This window comes from Dipodomys merriami, unplaced genomic scaffold (genome assembly GCF_024711535.1).
Source record: "Dipodomys merriami isolate MVZ:Mamm:240054 unplaced genomic scaffold, mDipMer1.0.p SCAF_146, whole genome shotgun sequence".
Taxonomy (NCBI): Eukaryota; Metazoa; Chordata; class Mammalia; order Rodentia; family Heteromyidae; genus Dipodomys; species Dipodomys merriami.
This window is the reverse complement of record NW_027202782.1, coordinates 617,006-638,726: the sequence shown is the minus strand read 5'-3', so window position 1 is coordinate 638,726 and position 21,721 is coordinate 617,006. Positions and strand designations below refer to the sequence as shown.

Sequence of the window (21,721 nt, the reverse complement as noted above, 5' to 3'; positions counted from 1 at the left end):
CATCCATTTCTGCTCCCTTGCTCTGAGGTTTTCGGCACTTCCTCCAGGAGCCTTTCCTGGCCTGGGGATGAGACTCTTCTACACCGTCTCGCAGAGGACTCTGGCCACACTGCAGTCACCAGGGTTGTAACCACATCCTGCCCTGCCTCAAACAGGAAGATCAGAGGGCCAGGGACTTGTTGGTTTTCAAGTCTGTATTTCCAGTGCTGAGGGTGGGGAACCTCCTCACAGAGCCTTCATTCAGTACATGGGGTTTTATTGTTGTTTGCTTTGGTTTGGTTTGTTTTTGTAGGGTTCAAGGAAGTCCAGGACAGACAAGGGAGGGGAAGAGACAAATATGTTCCACAATTCACCTCTCTGCAGCTTGGCTGGGGTGGTGTCCAGTTCCTGCTCACCCCTGACTGTGTCTGGGTGAAAGTTCTTCCCACAGTTGCCCCTGTCCAAGGCAAACCAGGACTGGAGAGCTCCACACTCAGCCCTCCTCTCATGCCCTCCTGTGTGTCTCCGGGAAGCATAGCCACAGAGCCTTTGAGGAGCTCTGACTAGGCTGGGCAAGCCATGAGGAATGGGAGAGACATAGCCTCCCCAGATGGGGCAGGGCGGGGTGCGGCTCCAGAAAGGCAAGTGACCCCTGGGGAGGAGTCCAGACTTCCGCAGCCCAAGCTCCCCACCCCTCCACCCCAACCCCTTGCATCTCTTGTGCTCCTGGCTCTAGTTTCTGGGAAAAGAGAACAAGAAGAGAGAAACTGAGACAGGAGAAGTTAGAGACTGAGACGAGGAGACAGAGATAGAGATTCGATATACAGAGTTGAGCCTGTGCTTCAGCAAACTCTGATTTGAGGCAACCTTGGCTTGTAAATGCTCAGAAAAAGTGCCTGAGTATTGAATATGTACAGTCTCGCTTCTTGTCATTATTTCCTAAACAACACAGTGCAATAGCGATTTACAGAGCATTTACATTGTCTTAGATATTATAAGTCATCTAGGGATGACTTAAAATATACCAGAGGATGTATATGATTTTTATGCAAATGGAATGCCATCTTATACAAGGAAGAGCATTTGTGTATTTCTGCATTCATGGAGGTCCTGGAGCCAGTCCCTGAGGACTACAGAAAGACTAGTATTCACAGAGAGATAAATACCATGCGGAGTCCTGCTCAGCACCCCAAAGACAAGGTCTGGGTCTGGATTGGAGCACTGAGACTTGGGCAGGTGATGGGGTAGAAATTTAAGATGAGACTAAACCCATTGAGTTGAGAGGAGACATTGATTTTGGCAACAGAAACTGCTGGAACAGCCTCTCCTTACAGGAGAGGAGCTAATGCTACTTAATTATTCCAGTAACAACAGGATCACAACAAGAGCAACAGTAAATAATAACAGCTCTACTGAGTGCTGGTTCTGTGATAGGTGCAGGGTTAAGCCTTTTATATGTAGTGGGAACCAACCCTCATCCCAGCATTACCCCATGTCACAGGGCAGGATATACAGCACAGAGACTTTAAGCAACTTGTTCAAGGTCACCTAGCTCATGAGAGACAGAGCCATGGTTTGTCCCTGAAGGGCCAGTCATCAAGTCCTTGTTCCCATCCTGTACAAAGCAGACTCAGAGTCCTGCCAGGCCACAAGGGCTACCCAGGCCATGAACATATAGAACATCAAGAGACCAAAGGATTCTGTCCCAAGAGTGTCAGGAATATTTTATTCTTGTGGTGAAGTTTTAACAGGGGTCTGAGGGAAGTGCACATGAACATGCATGTGCCTGTGTATGACCCAGCACACCTGTGGGTGAGGGAGGAAGATGGCAAACAGGCAGCAGACCTTTGCTAGAGAGCAGTTATGAGGAGCTTGGGCACATCATTTTTTTCCCCATCCTGTGATGTGAGCCTAGCAATCACCATTATTTTCTACACAACCAAGTGGGTGACTGAAGTTCAGAGAAGTTAAACTACTGTCCCAAAGTCACATAGCTAGTAAGAATCAAGCCTGAGCTTAGATCTCAGATCAGCCTGACAGTGCAATCTATTTGTCTACAATCTCTTTCTCTCTCTTTCTCTCTCTCACATACACACATATATACACCTATGTACATATACACACTTTCCACCGTTACCACCATCTGGGAGAGATGAGCCATGCATCCTGGGAAGAGAGAGCAGCACCCACAATTAGCACTGAAATTGTGGGAGATAAAGAAAAAGGGTCTTTCCTGAGATCTGGGACATCTAGAACAGTGGGAGAGAAATGGTGCACTTGTAGTGGCCTGGGAAGATGAAGTTTAGATAGGCAGAGGAAGAAGGGAGACATTTAAGGCAGGAAGGAGGGCAGAGGCCTAGCACTTGGAATCAAAGTGTGGTTAGGAGGCCAAAGGGTGATCTAACCCAGGAGATCACTGAAAGGTGATCTGGAGCCTGGCTAAACAGGGTCTCAGAATGGCACAGCCCACAAAGTCCTGGAAGGAGGATTTGGGGAAGGAATAGAATGGATCAGAGAGAAACTTGACCTACCTGGGGAGCCTCGTTCACCTTTGATCTGGAATAGCTCTGTTGAGGCAAGAAAAGAGAGTTGCAGGCTCAACTGTGGGACCCCCGCACCCTCAGACAGCTCCTGGGCTCTGCATTCAAAATCTGAGCATCCCTTCCCATATAGAGAGAAGCAGCTTTGGCCAGTCTATGAGGCTTTGGACCACAGGAGCCAAACACTGAGTGTGTTAGGAGACAACCCTTAAAGAAACCAGATGTTCACATATGACTAACAGTCTGCTCCCAGGAATGGAAGTTCCCCAGGCCCGAAGTTCAGATGTTCAGTGTAGCTAGGGCATTGCCCTCCACCAACTGGAAGAGACTCCAGGAATTACAGAAGGAATAGAATCTGCCTGTTGGTCAAAATAGGTCCTCACTCCTCTAGGACAGGAGAGAGATAGGTGGTGCTTAAGCCTGGCTCCATCCATCTGCCCACAGCTATAGCCAGAGCTCACATCCCATCCTCATTGCTTCCTGGAAAGGCTGCAGGCTCTGGGAACATTTGTCATCCAGAACCCTGTGTCCTAGATTTAGTCACAGGTTCACTCTCAAGCCCCCAGCTTGCTCAGACACAGGGCTAAAGCTCCCATTTGTGTCATAACCCTACTGCAGTCTGATTGTGCCTATGAGCAGGTTGGGCACTGCTCAGCCAAGGGCAAAGCCCTTCCCATTCTGGGGCAGCTGAGCGAAGACAGATGGCAATGTAAGGCCCTGAGTGGACTGGTGTGGGCGGGGTGGGGGGGAGAATCTCCTCCATCTTCTCTTGCCTGCCACCTCACCACCTGGGCTGACACATTTTCCCCAACAGTCTGGATTATCGTCTCTCACCCCAAAGACCCCACATCGTGTGTTGGCACTGGGCCCTCAGTTGCTCTCCTTGCCCACATTGGACTTGTTCCTAGGAACCACCCAGCTTTGCATCCTATCTACCCTCCTAAATGTACTGGATCAGTCTGGGGTCTGTGTGACTCAGACCTGGCCTTGGGCTGGTTGCTCCAGCCCTAGCTTGTGGAGAACGGCTTAGTTTGGATAGGGCCATGGGTTCCTCAGTTCTTGACTCCACTGTTTCCCAGAATCCTGTTTGCAGCCTCTTCTGGGATCTTCAAAATCAAGCCCACCTCACGTGGCTCTCATCCCTGCCTGATTCCCAAGGCCTAGGTCCTGGAAGTTCAAATGAATCCTAACCAGATGAGTAAACCCCTCTTTCCTTAGGGCATCTCTGAGGAATCCCAAACCCCAGAGAAAGGAGACCAGACCTGGGTTGCGAGAGACGTTGGCCACCCACTGAAGCAGGTGTTCCTGGTTGGTGTGAAGCCAGGTGATCTGGGCTGGCACGGTGGGCAGCCCCGATGGCCCTGTTGCCAGACGTGTTCTGGGGTACCCCGACTGCATTGAGAAGGATGGGTGTTGCTCCATCATCCATGTTCCATTGGGGAAGTCCATCTCTAAGATCCGGATCCGCTCCTGCAGGTTCAGACCTGGACCCCACCCCACAACGCCCCTTTAGGGACCTCATTAAGGTTTGAGGTAGATCCCTAACATGCTAGTGTCACACATGCATGACTTCTGTAGGCCCTGAATTCATAAATACGAGCTCTGTGTGCAACCTTTTCCTACACCACCTCCACACTCAGGCACAACACGACACAGCCATAAAAGATTCCTGCCAGGCCTTCAGATGTGCCCAAGGCATCTGCCATCAATATCCTCTTCAAATAGACCTTCATATTCGCTAGGAGTGAACAGGACAACAGTCTCATCTGAAGATATATTTAGATGTGACTTTGTTTTCCTGTTGTTCATGACAACTAGACAAACAGTGTTCTTGGGTGACATCAGTATCTGCTGATGGAATACCTTGGTAACTGACATATGAACTGGGAACTGTTTTTAGTAAAATCACATTCAGATGGTCACTTCAATCAATAAAGTCCTTAACCATCCAAAGGCTGAGAATTCTTGGCATCAGGTGTGAGTGGTGTCTTTCACTCCTTTACATACATACATGTACCTCCACACACATGCGTGCACACACACACACACACACATCCTTTTTTCCCTCCATTACTATGATGGAACTCAGCACTCTTCCAGAAGCAGGGCAGCAGTGTTCTCAAGACCTTCTGCTCAACTTGAGTGCTACATCTGAGGGGCCAGTTTGACTCCCCAGGAAAACCACATAGGTCCCAGATTCCTTTACCTAGGATCAGCAACAGCACAGCACCCACCGACAGCACAATCAGGTAGATGATCACCAGAACCATGAAGAACTTCCCTCCATTTCTCTTCTCGGGCAGTGAATCTGAAACACAAGCCAGGCAGGTGGTGGCTGATACACATGTCTCAGAGAAGAGCCATGGCCTGGGTCAGGCCATGTCTATACCATCAAAGGTCTCCCCGAGAGGTTATATGGAAAAGACATCAATGTGAGTCTTCCCCATCCTCATTTCTGCCACAAGACAAAAAATACCACCAGCAAATAGACATCTGTGTAATTTGTCACCAACTGAACCCTGTTCACTGTTGAATGAACACCTGATTTATATAAGGGTCTCAATTGACATTTATGGAATGCATTAATGAATTCATGTGTTTAAGTTTCAAAGCTCTAAGAAGAGAGGTATTATCATTTACCCTTTTTTAAACCATGAACAAGGCTTGGAGAACAGACTATCTTATTAGGTTCTACCATGCCAATCTGGAATTCATATCTAGACTTTATTAATTTTTGGTGACAGTATTAGGGCTTGCACTCAGGGCCTGGGCACTGTCTCTTGGTTTTGTTTGCTAAGGCCAACACTCTACTACTTGAGTCAAACCTCCACATTCGGCTTTTTGGTGATTCATTGGAAATAAGAGTCTCACTGTCTGGGTTGGCTTTGAATGATGATCCTCAAATCTCAGCTTCCTAAGTAGCTAGGATTACAGGCATGGGCCACTGACACTGGCTTGTTTTGTTTTGACATACCACTTGATGCAATATAGAGGGTGTGACAAAGCTTAACAACCTTGTGGCTGCAACCTGCTGACATGAGTGGTGTTGGCTTTCTGGGGTGTGCTCTTTCACATGTCCTGCTTACATGATCCCACAGAACCGTGGTATCCCCAGGGGATTGGTTTCAGGACCTTGGGAGGCTATCAAAATTCAGAGATGAGCAAGACTCATAAAAATGTTACGGCAAATGCATTAAACCTAGTCATATCTTCTTGTTGACTTTGCCATCTTTAGACAGTTTGCAGTACCTGCAACCATGGAAACTATTATTATATTATGTTGCTGAGCGAATGACAAGGAAAAATGTATGTACATGCTCAGGACAATCTTCTAGCGTTTCCAATCCTTCATTGAGTCCATGGATAATAGCTTTCAAATAGATTTATTTATTTTCTTTTTAGCTTTATGCACATGGTATCAAAATACCTGTAATACTGCACATTGTTCTTGGTAATGAAGGATTTTCATGGATATTCCCTCTAGTTTTTCTTGTAGAGAGAAATTGAACTATTCTTTTAAATAGCTGCCTAGTATTCCTTAGAGACAAAAATATTTTCCTTTTGATGAGCTGTTCCCAGTTTGGAGCATTACAGAAGAAGCTGTCATAAATCTTTTCTGGGGCTCTGAACTCCACCCTTCTGTCGGGTGCTGCCATTTTAGGGTTGTCAAGGGAAGGGGACCAGTCTACAGAGAGTCTTGAGGCTCTCACGGCTCATATTGACTGGGCACCTGCTTCACAACAGGCATTTATCAGTGTCATCTTAAACCCCAATGCTACCTTGTAAGGTTGGGGAAGGCATTCCCTTCTGCAGAGTGCTAGAGACTTGGTGAAAACAAAGTGACACTATGAGCAGGTAACCCAAGATCTGTAACCCCAAGATCTGAGCCTGCCTCACCAACCTGAACTGATCATTGCTTCTGGGGAAATTCTAGTTGAAATGAGCCCAAGGGCAGCTTTGAAGGGAAAGGGAAAATACAAGTGGATAGACACTCTGTGTGTGTGTGTGTGTGTGTGTGTGTGTGTGTGTGTGTGTGTGTGTCCCTGCTTTTCCTTGGTTCTAGTGACTATTGGATAAATACGTAGGAATTGGGCCTTTTCTCAATCTCTTTGATAACCTGTAATCCCACTGCCTCCTTCCTAAAGAACAGAGGTCTCTGCTCTTAGTGGTGTAGAGTTAGCTCCAGCCTCACCCTGAGGAATGGTTTCTGATTGGTTGATTTCTTTGTTAGTGACAGTTGGTTACGGTTATTCTCACAAGGAGTGTCGCCTGCCACTAAACCTGCAGATGCAGACCCGCACAGCAGCCAGAGTAAGCTTCCTAACATGTAATCCAGACACATCTCCCCCTATCTTTTGTCCTTCAATGGATGCTCACTGTCTTCAGGCAAATAGCTCAGACTGGACACACAAAGCCACACTGGCCAGCTCTCCTCCGGGCACCCCTTTCCTGGACCTTAACTACCTCCATCATACCTGACACCACATTGTAACACTCCACTGACCTGGGGCAAGGTATATCCTTCCCACTTTTTCCACAACACCTGTACCTTCCCATTCTTTGAGGGCAAGGCAGGAATTTTTTTGGACCTAGATACCTTTTCTGGCTCCCCTGTGTTGGGAGGAATCCCTTCTGCTTCCCCACACCACTCTGCTTCTCTTGGCCATAGTACTGACCACTGTAAAGTTTGGCTGTGTATATCTTGGTCTCCTACAATGGCCTGGAAGCTTCTCAGGCTGTATTTCAGCACCAGCCTGGTGTCTGCTCACAGGTGAGGACTGACTGGACAGATGAGTGAATGAATGATCATTCACCCTAGCAGAGGGCTGGAGGCTAACCACTGTGCAGGGTTCAATGCAGCTTCTTTTGAAATGTTGCAAGGACATTAGAGGTACAATTCAGAGTCTTGAGAGCCATGCAATCATTATGGTGAGGACAAGTGACTCACAGAGAAGCGTCATATGCACTAACACAGTCTCATGGCTAACACTTAACCTGATGAAACATAACACATCATGGGAATGGAAAGGTGAACTGTGCTTCAGAGACACAAGGATTGTAGAGGTTGGTGAGGGGTTGGTGAGAATAATCATGGGGTATACAGATATCCTAAAACCAGATGCCAGGAACATGGCCAGAGACATCTTAGTGAAGATAAAGTAAGGCAAAAGATTCTGGGGATGTCTACCCGAGCCTGGGATGCTTTTATAATTCAGAGGTTTCACCTAGCCTACAGACAGCTATGACAGGAACTGGAAGATGGGCTAGGAGGGAATATCTTACTTACTCTGTACAGAGTGGAGGATCTGGGCCTAGAAGTGTGATGCAACTGATAGAGCACCTACCTAGCAAGTGCAATGCTTTGATTTCAAAAATCTAGTACCATCTGGGCTGGGAAGGTGGCTCAGTGATACAGTGCTTGCTTCACACACATGAGGCCCTGGGTTCGATTCCTCAGCACCACATAAGCAAAAAAAGTCAGAAGTGGCGCTGTGGCTCAAGTGGTAGAGTGCTAGCCTTGAGCTGAAGAGCTGAGGGACAGCACCCAGGCCCAGAGTTCAGTCCCCACAACCAACAAAAAATAATAATAATCTAGTACTATCAAAACAAACAAAAATGGAGGGCCTGATGAAGTCTTTCCCCTCTACACTACCATGCTGCCTCTCTGAAGGTAAAGGATACAATGAAGGAAATGCCTATTCTAAGTAGGGTCTTGATGAAAAGATGAGAGAAGAGGGGACTGGGAAGGTGGCTCAGTGGTAGAGTGCTTGCCTTGCATGCATGAGGCCCTGGGTTCAATTCCTCAGTACCACGTAAACAGAAAAAACCAGAAGTGGTGCTGTGGCTCAGGTAGTAGAGTGCTAACCTTGAGCAAAAGAAGCTCAGGGACAGTGCCCAGGCTCTGAGTTCAAGCGCCAGGACTGACAAAAAAAAAAAAAAAAGAAAGAAAGAAAGAAAAAAAAACATGAGTGAAGGAGCAGAGCTTCCCATAGACCAGAAGGGGCTTCTCTGGGTAAACCAGGCAGGCTACACAGAGATTGTAGAGATTGGCAGCTCTGTCATCTGACTCACAATGAAGATGGGCTCTAGAGGAAAACAAAAGTGATCTTTCACTTCCATAAAATATATGCAATGGAATGCTATGCTTCCATCAGAAAGAACGATGTTACCCCATTTGTAAAGAAATGGGAAGACTTGGAAAATGAAGTGAAGTAAACCAGACCCAAATAAACATAGGCTCCATGGTGTCCCTCATTTGTAATAATTAGTATATATCTAGGATGGCCCTAATAGAGGGTCATAATAGCCCAATAGCTATTTTTATACAATCATATAAGATGATCCTAATTGAAATGATCTCCAAGATATGGAGAGAAGAGGATTCCATGTTGTTGTTAAATTTTATTGTCAAGGTGATGTACAGAGGGGTTACAGTTACATAAGTAAGGTAGTGATTGCATTTCTTGTCTAACTTGTTACCCTTTCCCTCATTTTTCTCCCTCTTTCCCTCTCCCCCCAATACTCCCCCCTCAAGTTGTACAGATCACTTCCAACACATTGTCTTGTGTTGTTTTTAATGTACTGTGTGAAGTTAAAAAATAAATAAATAAGATCACAATAAAGAAAGAGGGCTGCACCCCAACTTTAGTCTTTCCAGGCATGCCACCTCCCAGTGGCAGAAGAGTCTTGGTAGGAGCCACATACTGTGGACATGGAACCAAAAGCCTTTCACCCACCCACACCCAGCCCTGGCTACTTGGTGACGGACTCAAAGAAGTGGTGACCTCCTTGAAGGCTTGATAGGTCCCACCTTCCACCTTCTATCCTGGTCAGCACCAGCAGGGGGTGACCTATAGCTCCGGTGATACTGTGAGTAAAGCAAATCAGAGTAATATCAATAGTGTTCCAGGGACTAGGAGACCTACAAAAGCAAATCAGAACCTACATAACAAACCTAAACTAGTAAATCTAAATGGAATTCAAAGTCTCCTAACATACTATGCAAAATATCTACCATACAATCATATGCTAGAGAACTGAGAAAATCACAACCAACAATGGGGAAAATCACACCAGGAATCAGGAATTCTTGTCTAACAAGAATTTTAAAGCAACCATAATGCCAATGCTTTAATGAACAATTATAAATACTCTTGATACAAAAGAAGATTCACCAAAGGAATAGAAGAAGATAGAAGAAAAATTACTGAATTGAAACTGTAGAATTAGAATAAAAAGCCTCAAAATGTTTAAAGTTCACCGAACAAGTGGAATAGTGTAACAAGTGTGTCAGAGGAAACAACCAATGATCTCAATAAGAGAAAAACAGAAAATACTTGATCTAAAAAATCAGAAAATTAACCAAAAAATCATGAACAGAGGTTGATTGAGTGCTCTCTGACTTAATAACAAAATACCCATCATTCATATCATCAAGGAGACTTTATAGGACCAAGAAAATGTTCAAAGAAGTAATGGTTAAGCCTTCTGAGTGTTGTGAAATGCATAGATTAAAGAATAAACTACAAACATGATAAACCTAAGTCATATCATAGTTAAATGCATGAAAAATCTAGACATGAAGAAAAATTAAAACCTTAAAAAAGAAAAGGCCTTGAAAGCAACCAGAGAGAATGCCACATTTCCTACAAAGGAACACTGATTTGAATGACAGCAGACATCATCTAAAACTGTGACCACATATAAGGACACAAAGTTTTCTTATGTGCTAAAAAGAAACTATTGCCAATTATGAATCCTATCACCAATTAAAATATCCTTCAGGAATGGTAGGAAATAGACGTTCTCAGATGAAAGAAAATGAAGAAAATCTCTTGTTAGTGATGTAACTTTAAAGAATGACTAGAGTTTTCCAAATAGGAAATGGTCATAGAAGAAGGCCTGGAATTTCAATAACTAAAGAGTAAAATTTGGATCTATATTAGACTACTCTTTTCTACATGAGTTTCTAAAACCATACTTGATTGTTTAAAAAAAAGCATAATGTCATTTGGGTGCTGTGGCTTACATCTGTAATTCTAGCTTCTTGGGAAGTAGAGATCAGAAGACTTACTGATCAAGACCAGCTTGGGCAAAAAGTCTGAAAGACACTAGCTCAACTAATTAAAGCTAGGGGTGATGGCATGTGCCTGATATCCTGGATGTGTAGAAAGTATAAATAGGAGGATTGTGGTACAGTCTAGCCTGGGAATAAATACAAAATTTTATTTTTAATAATGAAAGTATAAGGGTTGAAGCCAGCTCAAACAAACAAATCCTCAAGACTCTACAAATAACCAGTAAAAGTCAGAAGTGGGGGGCATGGCAAAAAATAAAGTAAGATTTAAAAAAGAAAGAAGGAAAGAAGGAAAGGAAGGAAGGAAGGAAGGAAGGAAGGAAAGAAGGAAGGAAGGAAGGAAGGAAGGAAAGAAGAAAGAAAGAAAGAAAGAAAGAAAGAAAGAAAGAAAGAAAGAAAGAAGGAAAGGAAGGGAAGGAAGAAAAGAAGGAAGGAAGAAAAGAAGGAAGGAAGGAAGGAAGGAAGGAAGGAAGGAAGGAAGGAAGGAAGGAAGAATAAAGAAAAAGAAAGGTTATGGTGAAGTTGTGGCTTAAGTGTTGGAGTGCCTGCCTGACAAGCATAGGTCCTTAGTGCTTCCAACAAAATTATTATGTCATGTGATATTACTTACAATGTGTGTAGAGGAAATACTTAAGGTGATTACATTTTATAAGAGGTAATGGCTTAAGGATCCAAATGGAAATAGGGTTTTTGCACTGGATATGAATGGTAAAACGTTAGTATCAATAGACTGTGATTCTTTTTATAGGTAGAAATGCCAAAGAACCTATTCAAATTCAAACCAATGGACTAAAAATACTATGAATAAATCTAAATTGAATTTATAAAGGTATTTCAATAACTCATTGGAAGGAAGAAAAGAAAAACATATGGATGAGAAAGGGGGACAAAACAAAAATCATACAATAAAATTACAGATTTAAGCCTTAACATGTCAATAATTACCTTACATCTATATGATTTAAATATACTTATCAAAAGGTAGATATTGTAAAACTAATTTTAAAACTTGACCCAACTATTTGCTACTTCTAAGATACTATATACAAGAACCTTAAAATATAGGAAGTAAAAACTGATATAACTGAAAGGAGAAATAGACAATTCTTTATTTCTATCTGTGGACTTGAATACCCTGCTTTCAATTAGAAAATCAGCAGGCAACAGGATCTAATGATCGCGTCAAGAACACTCCATGTAATAGCAGCCGAATACAGATTCTTTTCAAGACCATACAGATGAATATGGATGACTATTGATGAATATCAAGATAGGCCATGTCTTCATTAAATATGTTTTAAAAGAGGTTATATAAGAGAATTTTCTTTGATAATAGTATAATAAAAGTAGGAATTTAAAACACACAGACAACATGAAAATCTCCAAATACTTGGAAGTTTTTTTTTAATTTTTTTAATTTTGGGGGTGGGGGTTCCGGTCGTGGGGCCTGAACTCTGGGCCTGGGTGCTGTCCCTCAGCTCTTCAGCTCAAGGCTAGCACTCTACCACTTGAGCCACAGCGCCACTTCTGGTTTTTTTTTTTTCTTTTTGCTTATGTGGTGCTGAGGAATCGAACCCAGGGCCTCAGGCTTGCAAGGCAAGCGCTCTACCACTGAGCCACCTTCCCAGCCCCCCAATATTTGGAAGTTTTAACAAAACACTTATACACTACCCCATGGTATAACCCCTGCATTCACTGTATTTGATGTTGGTATAATTTGTAGAGGGGAAGGGAAAAAACAAATCGTTTAAATAGGGATACAGGTGGACCCATTGCAACAATGAGATGTACAAGTCGTTATGTCGAAAAAAAAACTTTACAACTTTGGTTGGGGGGGGAAAAGGGGGAGGAGGATTCTTTGGGGCGGGAGGATGGGAAGGAATGGGAAAGGAAAACAAAAGAGGAAGCTACAATGCTTGATAAGAACTGTACTTATTATCTTGTCCATGTAATTGTAACCCCTCTGTACAGTATTTTCACAATAAAAAATATATATACATTAAAAAACACTTATACATAGTGTATGAGTTATACAGAAAAGTCTAAAAGAAAATGTTAAAAATAAAACTGAATAAAAATGAAAATATGCTATATCAAATTTTATGGGATATAACTAATACAGTCCTGACAAGAAATTTTATAGCACCATTTAAAAGGCCTCAAATCAAAGTAAGTTCCTACCTCAAGAAACTAGTAATAAGGAACAAAATACACCCTCATCAATAAGGAAAAAGGAAATAATGAAATGTGATGGTTAATTCTGATGGTCAATTTGATTAGCCTCTGAGTGTGTGTGTGAAGGTATTTACCAGAGATGACTGTGTGCTAGGGTCTCTGATACAAATCGTGGATTCAACCCTTGATGGAGTCATAAAATGATGACATTGCTGAGAGAGGCTTTAAGGCAGAAGTGAGACATAACTTGAGGAAGTAGGTTACTGAGGATATGTCTCTGGGGCTATATGTTGCCTTGGCCTCTTCCTGTATCCTGTCTTTCTCTGCTTCTAGTTCACCATGAAGTGGACTGTCAATCTTCAACACACCCTTCAGCTACCAAGATGTTTTGATCAAATACATAGTGCCACACAGTTATAGCTGGAATTATCTGAAACTATAAGTCAAAATAAATTATTTTTACATTGTTGTTTCTGTCAGGTGTTTCATCACCGGGATGCAAAATCCTGATGAATAAATAAAGATAAGTGCAGACTTCAGTGAAATTTAAAATGGGAAGACAGAAGTGAAAAACAACGAAACAAAAAGCCACTTCTTGATCAAAATCCTTTTCACTGACAACCCTCTAGTAAGACTGATAGCGATTAAAAAGAAAAATGAGCTGGGTGCTATGGTTCTTGCCTCTATTCCTAGTTACTCAGGAGGCTGAGAGCTGAGAATCAAAGTTCAAAGCCAGCAAGACAGGAAAGTACATGGATTTTTATCTCCAAGTAAGCACCAAAACAAAACAAAACATGGAAGTGGAATTGTGACTCAAGTGGTAGAAGGTTAACCTTGGAACAAAGTCTCAGGGACAGTGTCCAGGCTCTGAGTTCAAATCCCAAGACTAGCACAAAAAAGATAGAAATATTGCATGAATAATTAATATTAAAAATTGAAATGGAATTCCCTTGCAGATCCTGCAATCATTATAAAGAAAATAAACATATACTATTAGTAACATTATGCTCATAATTTAAAGGAAATGGTTCCATTTATTTAAAAAAACATAAGCTACTAAAATACAACTAACATAAAATAGACAATATGAATATCTTATACAAGTAAATTCATTTTATTTTTAGTTAAGAAGTATTCAGATGATTTTACAGGAGTCTTTAAATTACCATTTAAAGAAGAATTAGGATGGGCACAATGGCACAAGCCTGTAATACTAGCAACTTGAGAATTGCAGTTTGAGACAAGGCCAGGAAAAAAAGAAGTTCTTTAGACTCTATCTCAACCAATTGGTGGGCATGATAGTTTGTGTCTATTATCACAGCTACAGGGCAAAAACGGGCAGGAACATCACTGCTCAAGCTGGCTTGAGTATAAAGCAAGATGTTACTTCAGAACTAGCCAATGCAAAAAAAGGACTGGAAGTGGGAAAAAACAAAAGAAAAAAACTCAGCAGAAACATGAGGCCCTAAGCTCAAGCTCTAGTACTGCTACAAAAAGTGGGTGTGGGAATTCTTAAAAAAACAAAAACAAAAACAAAAAAAAACTAAGCATAGAACTATCCTATGATCCAGCCATACCACCCCTGGGCATCTACCCAGAATATTACAAGTCAGAATACGATAGACACTTGCACGTCCATGTTCATTGGTGCATTATTTGCAATTACTAAGTTATGGAAACAGCCTAAATGCCCTACAATATATGAGTGGATCCAAAAATGTGGTACTTATGTGCAATGGAATTGTACTCATCCATAGAAAGAATAGTATTATGCCATGTTCAAAGAAATGGTTGAATCTAGAACAAATCACGTGAAGTGAAGCAAGCCAGGCTCAGAGAGATAAACAACTACAGTGCTATTTAGCAAAATGAATGCCAGAAAGTAGAAAATAGAAATATGCTTTTTTTGAGGTGGGAACGGGGAGGCAGAAATGGAGCAAATGCAATCATTGTGATCAATATACACTGTAAAAACTGAGCTATGTAACTTGTGGATAGAGTTGGGAGGGGTGAAATGGGGGAAAGCAAAGGAAGGTGTGAGATTGCCCAAGAAGCAGTGTACTCATAACCTGACTTGTGGAGTTGTAACCCTTTCATACAACTCCATAATAGCACCGATAATAAAAAGTGCTGGGGAAGGCTGGAGAAGTGGCTCAAGTGGCAGGACGCCTGCCTAACAAGCACGCAGCCCTGAGTTCAATTCCTATAACTATCAAAATAAAAGAAATAGAAAGAACACCAGTTAGGGTCAATCTTACACAGTCTCATTTGAAAGAGGAGGGAATACTTCCCAACTCATTGTATGAACCCAGAATTATCGTTATAAAAAGACAGAGAAAAGGGAAGAAGAGAAGAGGAAGAAAAGAAAGAGGAAAATTACAAACTAAAAGCCAATATCTTGGAAGTGGAGCTATGACTCAAAGTGATAGAGGGATAGACTTGAGCAAAAGAACTCAGAGAGGGTGCCCAAGCCCTGAGTTCATCCCTCACAGCCAAAAACAAAAACAAACAAACAAAGAAAACACACTAAAACAAAAACAAACAAAGAAAAAACACTGACACAAAAATCTTTGGTAAAATATTACTATCAGGCAATGTATAAAAAGACTTCTATGTCATAACTAAAGAGAATTTCAGAGATACAAAAATGATTTAATATTTGAAAACTAACTGAAATAATCCATCAACTCAACAAAATGAAGAAATCATAAATTGATGTGGAAAAGCATTTGGCAAAATAAAATCCACAATAAAACTCTCATGATTCATCATTGTAGCTCATAACAAATAATAACTTGATATTGAAATTTCCTACAAACTGAAGAATAAACTCTCAGTCAAGTCTCAACTTAAAAAAAGGCATCTACAAAATACCTAAAGCTAACACCATTCTTTGTGCTGAAAGACGGATGCTTTCTTCTTATGACCATAAACAAAACAAGGATGTCTCTAACTATAATCTTATTCAGTGTAGTGTTAAGAGGTTCTAGCCAGTGCAATAAGAAAAGAAAAGGAAACAAAAAACAAAAACAAAAACAAAAACAAAAATATATATATATATATATATTCTTTGGAGAAAGAATCTTTAAAAACAAAATATCTAGTACCTATAAGCAAGTTCACTAAAGCTATAGAATAAAAGATCAACATATAAAATTCAATCACATTGCTATTAAGTAACAAAATATGATAGAAACCAAAATTAAAGCACAGTAACATTGTTAATCATGCCAAAGAAAATGAAACAATTCAATGTAAATCTAATAAAACAGAATCTATATTCTAAAAATTATAAAATTCTGATTTAACAAATTCAAATAAATAAGTGAAGAGATATACTATGTTTATAGATATAAATGGACGTAAGCCTGAATACAGTTAAGATGTCATTTTTTTTCTACATTTATCTATAGTTATAACAGAATTCCTGTAAAAAAAAATCCAGCAAGGGCTTTTTTTTTTCACACTAATGTTCTTAAGTTTGAGAAAGGTAGAAACAATCAATACCAGAAAGATAGTGTCCACAGGGACAAATATAAATGGGCTTGTTCCAGTTCCAATGCCCTGTGGTTGAAGGGAGAAATGAGGGTTGCACATTAATTCTTAAGGAAGGAGCTGGGGTTTGTGTCCCCCTAAGTATAACAGCCCTTAGCATGTTCCTTCAGGAAACTAAAGCTGATTTTGTGCAATCATTTCACCTATATATCAAATCACCACATATGTGCCAAAAGTATGTACAATTTTTGTCAGCTATACTCCCAAAGGGGCTGGTAAGAAGTAAAAGAGCTGGGCCTCTATGGTTCAGCTCTGCCTATCGACACAGCGGGCTGATGGCTGGAGGATTGTGACTCAAAGCCAGATTAGGTAAAAAACTTCACTAGACTCCATCTCCAATTAATCAGCAAAAAGCAAGAATGAAGACATTGCTCAAGTGGTAGAGCATCAGCCAAGAAAGCTTGAAGCCCTGAGCTCAAACTGCAGGAGGAATAAGTTGAAGATGATGAAGATGACAATGACAACGATGAGAAGGAGGAAGGAGGAGGAGGAAGAGAAGGAGGGGGGTGGGGGAGGAGGAGGAGGAGAGGGCCTCTGTGTAATAAAGCCCTTGCTAGGCCTTAGGTAGTACTTGAACTAGAAAGGAAGGAGCCTCGCCAAGGCCACATAAAGGCAGATACAGAACATTTTGCAGAATTTAGAATTGCTTGCCGAAAAAAATTAAACTCACCATCATTTTTAGATTAACTTTAGAGAAAAATAGGTATATGTTTCTCAAGTTCACTTCTAAAAGTTTCTGCAGTAGATGGTTAAAACATCCTCTTGGAATTTCCAAATAGAAAAAGATTAATATTTTATCAAGTAGAGGTTTAGACCACTTATGTTTCAATACTGAACATAATAGAGAAAATAAGAGAAAACTTCACATTACAAATGTTTTTGGAAGAAGGGCTGGGAAGGTGGCTCAGTGGTAGAGCATTTGCCTTGCATGCCTGCGGCCCTGGGTTCGATCCCTCAGCACCACATAAGCAAAAAGAAAAAAAAAAGCTGGAAGTGGCACTGTGGCTCAAGTGGTAGAACGCTAGCCTTGAGCTGAAGAGCTGAGGGACAGTGTCCAGGCCCAGAGTTCAGGCCCCACGACCGGACCCCCCCCAAAAAAACAAAAACAAAAACAAAAAAAACAAATGTTTTTGGAAGATGTGTTTGGTGAACCCTAAGTCATACACTTAAGAAAGTGTTTTTTTTTTTTTTTTTTTTAAAGAAAAATAAAACCTGAGCCGGGCGCTGATGGCTCACTCCTGTAATCCTAGCTACTCAGGAGGCTAAGATCTGAGGATCAGGGTTCAAAGCCAGCCTGGGCAGGAAAGTCCGTGAAACTCTTATCTCCAATAAACCACCAGAAAACCTGAAGTGGTGGTAGCTCAAGTGGTAGAGCGCTCACCTTGTGCTGAAGAGCTGAGGGACAGTGCTCAGGCCCAGAGTTCAAGCCCCACGACCAACCAAAAAAAAAAAAAAAGAAAGAAAGAAAAAGAAAGAAAGAAAGAAAGAAAGAAAGAAAGAAAGAAAGAAAGAAAGAAAGAAAGAAAGAAAGAAGGAAAGAAAGAAAGAAAAATAAAACCAATATATGACAGGGAAAGAAGAAAAGAAAGGAGCAAATGTGTGTGTGTGTGTGTGTGTGTGTGTGTGTGTGTGTGTGTGTGTGTGTGTGTGTGTGTGTGTGTGTGTGTGTGTGTGTGTGTGTGTGTGATGGTACTGGGGCTTGAACTCAAGGCCACATGTTCTCACTTGACTTTTTCACTCGAGGCTAGTGCTGTAGCCACAGCTCCATTTTAGGCTTTTTGCTGGTTAATTGGAGATAAGAGTATTGTAGACTTTTCTACCCAAATTGATTTAAAACTGTGATCCTCAGAGCTCAGCCTTCTGAATAGCGAGGATGACAGGTATGAGCCACCAGCACCCAACAGGGAGCAAACTCTTTAGCAGAGAAAATACAAATGTAAAATAGTTAGAGCTACCTTGTCCTGGGAAACAAGTCATTGTTATTACAGTAAGGCTAGGGGCCCGCTGTGTGTCAAACACCCCGTGGTTGCTGTTTACAATGACACTCATCTAGAAAGTTTCATGATCTTTGAGTTAGAAGGCAGGAAGTTGTGAACTCACTTGGGAAAACATCTCTATCACTTAGGAATTCCACTTCTGAAGACCAAGTAATGGTGATTTTTTTTTCCATTAGAATTTTAGATCCTGGCATCCACAAAGTCAGAAATCTGGAGTTTGTCGTTGATTCTGTGTCTTCCTCACTCACCCTCTCTCCTGCTCCAGTTCTTGTCTTTCCTTTCCATCGCTGTCTCATTGTCTCTCCTCATCACTCTCTCACTGGCTTGCCTGCTCTCTCCAGCCTGTCACCATCTCCCAAAGCAGGCAACCTCAGCTGCAAACAAGTGTTTCCTAGTCCCACTTCAGCCCCACCACCCTACCCCAGCTTCAGGGGGAAAAAAATCACATTCCTGAGCCCAGCCTCAGCCCACTGAGTCCCCCTACCCCTCCGATTTCAGTGCAGCAATATGGAGTCAACTATTCTCAGAATATGCCTTGTGGGGATAGCATGGGCATGTAGCACCTCACTCTACATCTAGCCATTCCTTTTTCCCTATAACAGACCCTGTATCCTTTGCACTTTAGAAGAGGCATCAGCTCTGACTTCCAGATCCTCCATCAGGTTTGGTGTTTCCATGATGTCCTATAACAAGCCATATGGAGAAGTTCAGCTTACAGGGCTGGGGTGGCTCAGCTATACCACCGAAGTTAGGCCCTTTGAGATAGCTCCATGCCAGGTCTCTTTCCTTGGGGCTGGGTGTGGTGCCCAATGGGCAATAGGTCCTCAATATATGTGATCAGTTGGATTTTCTAGAACATTTTCTGTATCTTAAAAAGTCACCCCTAATCAGGGGCTGGTGGCTCGTGTCTATAATCCTAGCTACACAGAAGGCTGAAATCTGAGGATTGGGGTTTGAAGCCAGCCCAGACAAGGAAAGCCATGATACTCACATGAACAAAAAAAATCTATGGCTCAAGGGGTAGAATACCAACCTTGCCAAGCCCTGAGATCAAGCCCCAGGACCAGCACCCAAAGGAAAAAAACAGTCACATCTCCAGTACACTGAATTTGAAAAAGTTCTGAATAAACAATATTGATTGTAGTCATCCACATACAAGCCTTTCTCTGTTATCTCACCGTAAATTTCTAGAGTCAGCACCCAGGATTTATAATTTTGCATCTCCATTCTGTCCACCTTCCTGTCTGTGAAGGTGTGTGCCTAAAACTGCCATTGCTCCCTCATTACAACTTCCGAGAAAGCCAGTCACCTGGGAAGATGATTCCAAGAGAAGGTTCCAGCTAGACTAGGAAATCAGAGATTGCCTCTGGGATGCAAGTCTACTCCTTTAAGTGCTACGTATTCTACAACATGCAACCACATATCACCTCAGTAACTCTGAGGGTGAAAATGAAGATGACGGGGTGACTGAATTTCTAATGATGTATTCAATCCACTACAACTCATTATAAAGCTATGCATGCACTCTAGCCAACAAGAAATGGAAAAAAATACATTGACTTTTATCTCAATGAAAATATTTAAATACAAATTTTTTAAAATGATGCAGCTTAAAACAAAGGCCAACTGTAGGCTAGAGACACACCATCTGTTACTAGCACTGCAGAAATTACAGATGGATCAATGCCAATGTGCACTGGTGAGTGTCAGGTCCAGTATGAACAATGTAGTGACACTTCCCTGTGTATCTATCCACTGAGTCTATGGGCAGTGCCGGCATGGGGGAGCAGTACTTTACCATTGACTTGGAAGGTCTCTGTGGCAGTGAACATGATGTGATCAACAGCTGCTCCTTCTTCTGCACACCCCAGGAACTCTTCCTCTTTGAGGGATTCCTTATTCCCCATTGCTAAGCTTTATAGGTGGCCAAAGCCCTGGAGGCAGCAGAAATGCCTGGTAAGAGGAAGCCCACTCTCATATAACTACGGTAACTAGTTGGAGACCACACCGGACTTCCCTTTGGCTCTGACTTCTCAATTTGCAAAATTTATCTTGTGTGATGGGGAATTTCTTCACACAGGCCATTCACACAGGGAATGCCTACTTGGTGCAGCTGCTGTGAATGGGGAATTGAGAGCTTGGGGGTCGGGTCACCTCTTTGCCCTCAGAGTCCCTAGATGATACTGGGAGGACCACTGTCTTCTTCTCCTGGGCTTGACTGAGCTCTGCTTTTGTCCTAGATGGCTGTTCTAGTTACTGCTTTGCTCTGTCTGGCTTCAATATTGAGCGCTCCTCCTTGAGGGCATGGTCCCTTGGGCCTGCAGCATCTCCCCTCACTCTCCAAAAATGATGAATGCAAACCAGTTTAGTAAGGTCCCTGGTGGCTTATGTGCCGAGGAACAGTTCGGAAGCTGCTCCCACTGTGTGCCCCCTTGTGGTCTCTCATCTGTGCTAGGGCTTGCAGGTATGGAAGTAGGCCAGGTGAGATCTGAGCTCCCTGAGGGGAGAACCCTCTATTCCTCCTCCTGGTCCTGCAGCCTGGAGACTGACACAGAGGAGAGCTGAGCTACTGCAATGGAAGTAGAGAGACACGGTTTAAGTGGTAGAGCACAGGCCTTGAGTGAGAATGAGGTGTCTTGAGTTTAAGCCTCCATTCTGGCACACACACACACACACACACACACACACACACACACACGCACACGCACACGCACACACACATGCACACACACACACACACACACACACACACACACACACACACACACACACACAGAATGGCTGTTTCCTATTCTACCTTTTCCTCACAGCAGCTATGTGACTGTACGTCACCCCAGTTTTGATGTTCAACTTTCCTCCTTTGTAAGTTAAGGTAGTCATGAAATCACTGTGGTGAGTGTATTTCATGAATCAAACCTGCAGTTTGAAAGCAGCCTGGCAGGAGAGTCCCTGAGATTCTTATCTCCAACCAAGCACCAAAAAAGCCAGAAGTGGAGGTGTGGCTCAAGTGGTAGAGTACCATTCTTAAGTGGAAAAGCCAAGCGAGAGTTTGAGGTCCTGAATTCAAGCCCCCACGACCGGCGCCAAAAACAAAAAAAGGGAAGTTCTCCTAGGTAAGGAAGAGAAGTCGAGCCTCACAGAGATGGGCCAGCTGGGGGAGGCTTGGGAGTTAGGGTCTATTTGGAACAGAGGAGTAAGCAGCAGAGGCCTGCGGGCCCAGGATGATGAGACACTTTCTCTGAGAGAAACTGAAAGGGGAATGAAGTTCAGGAAAATGAGTCACTGGCAGCTCCTGGGGAGCAGAGGCAGAAAGGCCCACAGTGGTGCCCACAATTTCAACAGTGTGGAAGTCACTGCTCTCCACAGAGGGCCTGGAGCCACCTCTGGGATAGAAAAAG

At 42.5% G+C, this 21,721-nt stretch overlaps 1 protein-coding gene across 1 annotated transcript in view; it reads right to left on the bottom strand.

Moving 5' to 3' along the window:
• Positions 1 to 20,275, bottom strand: part of Marco (macrophage receptor with collagenous structure) — a 40,104-nt gene extending 19,829 nt beyond the window's left edge. Inside the window, exons 1-4 of the mRNA XM_070021849.1 lie at positions 20,122 to 20,275; positions 4,726 to 4,827; positions 3,782 to 4,003; positions 2,511 to 2,546 (exon numbers count right to left, since the gene is read on the bottom strand). Of these exons, the coding sequence (XP_069877950.1) occupies positions 2,511 to 2,546; positions 3,782 to 4,003; positions 4,726 to 4,827; positions 20,122 to 20,230 (469 nt within the window). The 5' untranslated portion in view covers positions 20,231 to 20,275. The remainder of the gene's footprint in view (positions 1 to 2,510; positions 2,547 to 3,781; positions 4,004 to 4,725; positions 4,828 to 20,121) is intronic.
• Positions 20,276 to 21,721: the final 1,446 nt, after the last annotated feature.